Here is a 9,352-nt window from a genome sequence, read left to right as displayed (position 1 = left end):
GTTGTCGTGATGTAACTTTTCTTCCAGGTTCTAACCATAGGAAAACTCTTTTTGGTATTTTATTCTAACTTCTAATTACTTCCATCTTAGCATAATTAAGTCACACATATCAATCGATCGATACTTTCCTTCACTTTCTACTATTAAAGTTAGAGACAACCATTACTTTCTAGAGGGAACGCTTGGGTATTCGGATTAACATACAGATGGAACGATGAAAGCGCAGTTTTCTAGGGACATCCTGAAAATATCCTAATGCTCTACTAAACCGCTGTCCCGTTCGCAAAGTCATACTGTCCCACGGTGGAACCGCTGAGAAAGAGTTGAGAGTGTGATTTGCGCCGCTCCTGTTCGATGCGATCGAGATCGAAGACGGGTGACGGTAGGGAAGGATGCCGGTTGGTCGACACGTCCGGTTCCTGTTGTGTCGTACCATCGTGGCGTTGCTGTGGTTGGGCCATGCGAATCGTCGCTGGAGTGGCCGGTTGACTGACCGGTGAGAAAACCAGCGGCGAGAGGATTGTAGCGCGACGGTGGAAGTGATGCTGGGACGTTAGATCTCCGATACTGCGATGCTGCACTTGGGGCACTAGAGGGGAGTGTCCGGCTGGGGGTAGTTGAGGCTGCAGTAGCGGATGGCCATGGTACCGGTGGACGGATCCTCCCAGCGTAGATGAGTAGTTTGGTGGATCGAGATACTTGGGGCAGTGAATGGTGGAGGTTTTCGAAGCATGATGGTAGTGCTGCTTTTCGGGTCCTCGATGCCATCCAGAAGTGATTCCATCTGCGGTGAGATCACCGTGCGATGCATTGAGGCTGTAAACAAAATCATGACACATGGTATTAGTTCTTCTGCATCAGAATCATCCAAAGACTATCTAAGAGGTTTGATCTAATGACAAGCACCTAAGAGGTTAGGAAAACTCACCGAACGGGGTCCATCAAAAGCCCACTGGCCGACACACGTTTCCTTTCCAGAGCTTGCCGTTCCGCAAAGCCTCCGGTTTCGTCCTCGGGTTCACTGGATGGTTGCCGGCGGTGCTGAAAGTTACGTGGCAGGGTCTGCCGATAGTCCACCGAGCGTGCCCTCCCGATCGGATCCCGACGACGACCGTATTCTGCCCCTTCATCGTCCACCACAACATCCAACGAATTGTCCGAACGTATGCGCTGCCGATAGCCGGATATGCATGGTACCGGATCGTGCCCTCTCCGTCGCCACGACTCCGACGCGGAATTACGCCTACGATGCGTTCGGCTACGTGTAGAACTTCCCGACATGGATGGATCTACTACGAACACACTCCGGTAGCTGTCGTCCCCGTGGTGTCCATCGATGTAGTAGATGTTTTTCGGTTTTGGCCGTGGGCCCACCTTCTTGCAGAACTCATTGAACAGCTTCTCCTTCGAGAGTTCCCGGGTAAGGTATTGCCGGGAGATGCCACAGATGTTCCCTACCTTCGGCCGGCCTTCCCCTCCATCCGGCTGTGATGGTGATCGATTGCCGGACCGTCGACCGCGTGTTTCTTCCTCGACGGTCACCGGAAGTAGGTCCGTGTAGGTGGAAACACTGCGCGTGAGCTTACCCCCTGGCGTCCACCGGGGAGCGTCAAAGGTAGCGCCTGGTGAGCTGACACTTTCGATCGCTCGCCCACCATCGCCACTGAGCCGCTCGCCTGGGCTTACCTCGGATGGGTCCGGTTCGGTGTAGAGTAAATCGGTGAGACTTTTTGTAACGCTACCGGTGTGGCCTAACTTTCGCGCATGCACTCGACAAGCGGGATCATCGTTGTCCTCCCGTCGTGGCCGCTCGAAGTAGTACCTCGGTGATCTTACACCACCCTCCAGCCCATCGTACGGGTAGCGGTAGTCAACGATCGGTGGGCCGAATGGCTCCTGACCGGTTTGTGCCTTATGGAGCTGTTCGCTTCCGGGCGGTACCCACTCACGGCGACAGTGCATGTTGTAGTGGAACCCTTCGGAGAGGTTCTGATAGGTCGGATAGTCCTGCTGGCTGCCAGGGTGATGGCGGTGCAGATGCTCCTCGTACTCCTCCTGCTGGACGTTCGAGTAGATCAGCACGTTCAGAATGCCCGACAATTCCGTGATGATGAAACCGAACACGTACAGCAGGAAGCTTTGACCGTAGCGAAACGTGAACTGGGCGGCCTGTAGGGAGGACCTCGGGCGCAGCTTCGATCCTATCTCCGCCTTCAGTATCGAGATGTACATTATCAGCCCGATCAGCATCAGCAGTCCTGCAGGATGGCAAAATCGAAACGCATAATTCGTAACACTGACCCCCAAGCGGTCGCTCCAAACGGCACCTTACCGGATATTATAAATAGCACCCCGGAGACGAAGTAGCAGATTTTGTGCTTGGTCGAGCACATGGCCACCAGGAACAGGCCGTAGCTGACGATGAGTACACCGTTCGAGGCGAGAAAGAATGGTGACGAGTGCGTTACGGTATCTGCAAACCGAGGAAGGTCGATAATTATTTCCGGAAACATGGCACCTGGCTGAGCGGGGGGAAAAAAATAATCCTTATGCGTGAAACTCCTACAACTACTCTCTCCATCGTGGAGTAAGCGAAAGGACCTGCAGCAGCTTTCAGACCGAACCGCTCCGACGGGCCAAACACTCCGGCAAGCAAATGGTTCACTTCTTGAACACGCTTCCTTGTTTTGATTGGCATTCGGGCGCAAAAAAATGGACCTGTCCTGTGCCGGAGTAGAATTGGGACGCACCAAAAAGTCACCGTTTCGCATCGTAATTGGATTATCGGTGCATGATACCGGTGTCTGTTTTGAACGGCGTCGGTTTATTTGGGTCTTTGGGCAATGTTAGGTAATGTTGGGCGGTCCCTTCGAAGCAGCATAAAACACGTGACGATGTGTAGCAATCGCTCAGGCAAAGCAAAAGGCCGTCAATAAGTACACCTGCCCACTGGGTAGACACTTTTGTACCGACTTTCTCCACGGGTTAACGGTAACGGCGAGTTGCTAAGGTGAGCACCGTGTCGTCTTTGATCATTTTGGGATACGGCGGCATAGGGTCAGAATTAAAGGCAAACTATTTTGGGAAACAGGTGGCATCATGAAAAAAAAACACTTGCAAATAAATCCCTGCAGGGAGAGAGTACTCGAAATGTTTGAAGATTAAATAGAATAGTCTAGTTCTTTCATCACAAGTTCCATTAGTTGGAGCCATTTCCCTCTAATGCTCAACAAACTAATGCAGAATACAGTGTGTGATAAAAATAGCCTGATGTTTATATGACTTATCACCGTCGACACCTCTTTCTGCTTTTGCATGTACAAAATATGGTAGGAACATAAATAAAAAAGAAAATAAAATTTTCCCACGATCCAAATCCCTAGTGACCCAAAATGCACGCCCGAATGCCAGCGGCTGCCCACAACCCAAAGGGTCGCCACTTGGTACACCACCATGCTTCGGAAAAGTCCACCAAACATCTTGCTTGCAGCTCGTCCGACGCTTCCGGAACCGTTTAATCTCGTCTAGTGGGCCATGGCATTTGGAAGAGTGTAGCACTGCGATTAGGGGGGCAAATAAGGGCGACAAGCGTCAAACCGTCTCGGGTACGGTACGGTACGGGACAATTATGCCCCGGTATTCAAACTCACCAACGTGCACCCTCGTCGGCTCTAGGTCTGATCCAGCGTACGTGGCACGGTTATCGGTGCGGTCATTCGACTTGACACACAAACAATCACGAGCCATCTATTTTGCACGAGCATCTAAGCAAACTGGGCACAAGCCGGGAAATATGGTGTACAACTCCGGTATCGGAAAAAGGGGAGGAAACGGAAAATCTCGGTCAATCGGTGAGCATCAGTTGTCGCGCGACCAAGAGCCACGAAAGGGAGGAGAGTCCGTGGGACAATGTGCCCGGTGTCCCTTATCGATGTGTATCGATGCACACTTATTTCACCCCGGTTTAGGGCCGGTGGCACACATTCCACACATCAAAAGAATTGCTAATTTTATTACACCGTAATGAGGATAAAGCATCTTCAGGACTTGCCGTGGAGGCTTTAGGGGTCAATGTACAATGTGGAGACAAACTTTTTGCAATTCGAACGCTACATCCAGATCATCGTATACGATGAGGGTGAGTGCTTACGGCGTACAATCATTGTCAGAGCGGCCACGTTTTTAGAGGAATTTAAAACCACGCCATCGGTTTGCTTTAAACAAAACGCTTTAATCTAGCAACCTGCGGTACTTACAAGGTATTGCGTTGGAGGAATCGTTCGGATCTGGACTGTAACCCTCGCTCGGGAAGTAATCGATGCTGGCACACTGGAAGTCAGCACCTCCCACCGGTTGTTGCTGCTGCTGGTGGTTCTGCTGTCCCGGGGCGGGGCCACCTGTGGAAATTGTAAGGTCTTTAGGGCGTCGGCAAGAAAACGTAAAGGGAGAAATAGAATTAAGCATAACGCATCCGCAGCGCAGTTTTTCACCATCGAGGGGTCGTGGCAGAGGTTTCCGACTTGAGCGAAATCGAGTTGCCAACCAAAACCGTACGGCATACGACAAAAAATTGAAGCACGAAGAAAACGGCGAAAAAGGGCAGAAAAGCGCAACAGACGAATGAACTTACAACCCCCTCCCAACGCTGCTCTCAAGTGTCATTTCCGATGTGTCGTACCATCGGTTTCCGGTGTAGTAGGGAATGGCGAAACATCCTTTCCAACCACCCTTGCAACACCTCGAAAACGCGGAATATTCTTGTTGCATCCTTTTACTTTACACACCGGCCTTCTTGCGGTATTCCTGAAAAATTCCTGTCGATATTTTTCTTTTGCATTTTCCGATTTCCGATTATTACTGGTGAACCGATTTAACCTCACCGTAGCGGTGGCGATGGCTCTGGCATCCATCCGGCCCTGTACGGAGAGAATGAGTTGGCAAAATCTTTCGCTACCTACAGAAAAGATTATGAAATCCTTCTTAAATACAAGCAAATTTAAATGGCAGAGCTAGTGGTTTGCCATTAAATTCTTCCAACTGAGCGTTCGTTAAAGCGAGCCGTGGATTGATGGTGATAATGGGAGCGCGATTTGTTGCCTCAGAACAGGATAACTTTGGTCGGGTGCAGCTGTTTTGATGGTTAAGTCAGTGCCGGAAACGGTAGTGAGGGAGTAGCTTGCGGCAAACGAAGACTCCTGCTCCTTTCCCGTTTGCCGGCAGCCAACTTGATGGCCAAGATTCCCATTTATTCTGGTGAGAATTGTTCGGCACGGAAAATGAAATCAAAAATCAATCTTCTATTACGGGTGGACCTTCGCAACGGTTGTTACGTGCGTCGGAGATGGTTACTTCCTGGAAATGTTGCTTTTATAGCGAGTCACTTGGTTCCGCTAGTTTTCCACATTTAAAGGTACACGAGAAAACCGTGATGGGCACTAATCAAGAACGAGTACAATTTTCTCTGGCATAAAGTGTCGTTTTGGAAAAGGACCCGATGATATTTCGCCCTTCATAGCGCCGCTAGGATAACTAGTAAATATTTTCTGCCATTGCAGCGGGTGTTGGATTGGATCATCCGTTCGATTCAATCCGCAATCTAATAAACGTTTATTGCATTTGTCCGATTCATGGTGCTATTTAGTGAACTTTCGTCTCGTGTTCGACCGCCCAACTTACCGGTGTATTTACTGCACAGCATCCAGAGGGAAGATCGAGTGTACTTCGTAAGGTATCCGCCGCCATCGTCCTTGATGGCCGGTATAAGGTGCGGGTGCACAATGTTCAACTGCTGATTGGGGAAGCTGGCGGAAGTGGGCGGTACGGTGGCACTGTGGTGCGTGTTATTGTGGTACGCGGCCAGTGGGATTTTCTCCTCGGTAAGCAACCACTGCGGACCAACCACAGCCGCGATCACAAGGGCCAGGGAGAAGCTGTAGTGTCCAAATTTGTATACCAAAAGTTAGTCAGGGGCCTATATTTAAAGCAGGGTATCTAGTATAGCAATGTGAACCAAATGAATTAACAGAAATTACATTGAAAGGACATTTTTAAATTAAAAATTTTCGCAAGTAAAACATAAAAATTATCTGTCGCTAGTGGCTGATTTTTTATCGTAAATGTGTTTGCATCCTTTGAATGGAAAAGAACCGCTAGTATTAGACTGTTAAATTAGTAGAGCGGGGCTTTGGGAATTTGGAAGGGCCAAGCCGTATTAATAGTTCTATATCATTTTTTTTCTTGTCTTGCTCGGGATTTAAATTGCTATGAAAATGAAAACCTATAATTTGATATTGACAGAACTGTGAACCTAGGGTAATGTCTATTAGTTCTTGATTGAGGTCTGTTATATGAAATTAACGTGCCACCTCACTCTCGGGAAGTCACTGATGTTTAGTCATTGGAATCAGAGTTCTTTTTTAAATAAAACCACTTTGGGTTCACATTTCAGCTAGATTTACAGCGCAAAGTTTACAGATGTTCTAAGATGCAAGTGGTTCAACAATCGGAACGATCATGGTAAAGGAACAGTTACCAATTTGCCTAGCACAAATGATCAACGAAGCATTTGACAAACAAATACTTAAACTATTTACTCAGTAGGCCTGGAAAATCATCATGGTATCACATCTTCAATACGTTGAGGTAGATTTTATGTTGTCGAAAAGTTCGATTAACTATGACACTTATCCATCAGTTTTTATACCAGAGAATGTTAATTTCTGATTAATAGCTCCACGTTCTTTCAGAGTCGATCTGCTGACTTCTTTGAAAAGTCCTTCGTGACAACACAGTGTGGATGATTTTGGGAATAGTGGTTGAAGTATTCCAATTCAAAAAAGTAGCACAGTTTTTACAATAGCTTTAATGCGGGTCACAGCACGAATAATTTATGAAACATTGCAATTTAAAGAATTCGGAGTATCTCTCACCTCGATACAACGGGCGTGATGATCAGCATCCAGTATTGTGTCCTACTCGTGCCTACCGATTGTTCTGAACCCACGCTAGACAGCGTGCGAAAGGAGCATATTTTCTTAATCTTTTCAAAGCGACCACCACATCCCTCATCGGGCGTTTCACCGCGGCCTTCATTAATGCTGAGGCCGGAATCTTCCCGACAGAGCCGGTGCCCTATCAACGCCAGATCACCGTTGGTAAGCTCCACCTCGATGCCACTGTCGTCGTAGGTGTTTCGCCTGTCGTAACCGCTGAGCCGTTCCGAAACCGTTGGCACGTGGATACCACCTACCATCGACTCCCGACCAAACACACCTGAGGTGTATGCATCTGAATGGCGTTTGTACTCTTCGACTGGAGGAAATCGTCTAATGGCCGGTGGATATACTGCCGGCACGCTGGTGTCCATCATTGGTGGTGAATCGATGGTGTTATCCAGCGACAGAGTGGACGGTACGCGTCGCTGGGGAATCGAATGGACACGCATGTTTCGCTTTCACAATTGTTAAAGATACAAAAATAAGTTGCTCAATTCAATTGAATTTTCCCATAAATCTGGCGCACTTGACCAAGAATATCACAACAGTTTATTCTAAACACTATGGGACGTAGAAGATAGTTAAACGTAGACCAAGCGCTTTCCCGCGTTGCACTAACGAGTTGTGCATACGGCCACCGACGAAAGGCAACTGAACGAGAAAACGTGTCCGAAAACGAACGACCACGTGGCGGATCCACGAACCACAAAAGTTCGTTCGGAATCGTCCACTTCGTCGTTGGTTCGCCTCGACTAGCTCATGCTTCGGAAAAGCTCACCGACAAAAAATGCAAATACCGAGCATGTTCGTCTCACATGGAATTGGAAGAACAAAATCAAACTTGGATGAATTCTACGTTACTGCAAGCTAGATAAATCAAAAGACAAACAAGCTTATAAACATTACTTCAACAATTTTTATAATTTGTAACATGTGGTACCCTATTTACGTATGTTTAAAACATGCAACATGAGCACTGGCTATCACTAAAATACAATTGCTTTCCTAGTCCTTGCAGTACAAAAAAAATAGCTTGACTGTGTGTACTAATCATAAAACAAATGCTTTGATTCGACACGTAGGTCTCTGTTAATTACATTTAATGATAATTGTTCCCTATGGTGGAGGATGAGGTAAATTTAAGTATTACCTATCGTTCGGGATTTGAAAACGTACCATGTTCATAATTTGTGCGCTCACTACAGACTTATTCATCTATAGTCAGGTGTATGCAGCTGTAGAACTGTATACTGTTACTGCAGTCAAAAGGGCTTTTGTATCATCAGTTCTGAGTTAAGATGAATTTATTTCCGGTATTAGTGTTGTTGAGTATTGTGTCTCAGATTCTTACAATGGAAGTATTACCAAATCGCCTACGACAGTTTATCGATAGGGCATTTCAAAGAAACATTAAGACGGTGTATCTTGTCGGGCTGGAAAATTTGCCTTCCTTTGGAGAATTTTGTGTTTTGCCGCATCCCAAATTGATACTGCATCAAAACGAGTCGATTGCTGCCGTCGACGCGACATATTTGGTCGTGCTCTACCTAGAGCTTTCAACTGGAGTTAGTATTAAATAACTATATGGTTCACGGATTGTGAAAATCTAATGCATCCTTCATTTCTCATTTCAGGAAAAGTTGTACAACTCTTTATCAACCGTTTTGAAGATCGTTGGACGACATTCTACGAACGCTAAGTTTGTGGTGCTGATTGACGATGTGTTTCTACAGGGTAACTGGCAGCCGGCGATCCGAGATATTGGATACATGTTTGCATTTCATGGAATACCATACTGGAGTGTAACTGGTCATCGTGAGGCTTTCAACATGCATTACACTACGCAACTTGCCGCGGCGATTCTATTTCATACGATACCGTGCGATTACGATCACGCTTTCAGTAGTCATCGCGTACTTCCGTTGGAAGGTGTGAAGCTGACTGCACTGTTTTTGGACTCGTTTCCGTATACCTACCTGGAAGGGAAAAACAATCTTCTTGGACTGGATGTGTTCATTTTCCTACCTATATTGGAACATTTGAAGAGTGACGCACTCTACAAACCGCTGAAAATGGACGGTGATGGTAGTAAAATTATGCTTGATTTGGTGTCCAAACTTCATAATGCTGAAGTCGATTTGTTACTCACGAGAAGAATGGTAGACTATGGTGACTTCTCATCGATACACATTCCCGAGAGCGTTTTCCTATGCATAGTAGTTCCACGGCCCTTCAGGGTAGACTTAGTATCCGCGCTGATGCGACCTTTCGACAACTCGGTGTGGATTGCATTAGGGATAGCGTTCGTAGTTTTACAGTTGAAAAAGATACTGCTCAAATCGAACAACCAAATCGGT

The 9,352-nt window shown here is 47.0% G+C and overlaps 1 protein-coding gene across 1 annotated transcript; it reads right to left on the bottom strand.

Annotated features, from left to right (window-relative positions):
- Positions 1-263: 263 nt before the first annotated feature.
- On the bottom strand, positions 264-7,444 carry LOC131288327 (uncharacterized). Its single transcript, XM_058317451.1, has 6 exons — positions 6,930-7,444; positions 5,677-5,930; positions 4,257-4,397; positions 2,333-2,473; positions 929-2,258; positions 264-816 (listed from the first exon to the last, which is right to left on the bottom strand). The coding sequence occupies exons 1-6, from the start codon at positions 7,442-7,444 to the stop codon at positions 264-266; spliced, it is 2,934 nt and encodes a 977-aa protein (XP_058173434.1).
- Positions 7,445-9,352: the final 1,908 nt, after the last annotated feature.

Source organism: Anopheles ziemanni, chromosome 3 (assembly GCF_943734765.1).
Source record: "Anopheles ziemanni chromosome 3, idAnoZiCoDA_A2_x.2, whole genome shotgun sequence".
NCBI classification, from domain to species: domain Eukaryota; kingdom Metazoa; phylum Arthropoda; class Insecta; order Diptera; family Culicidae; genus Anopheles; species Anopheles ziemanni.
Note: the sequence above shows the minus strand (reverse complement) of the source record. Positions and strands in the feature narration are given on the sequence as shown.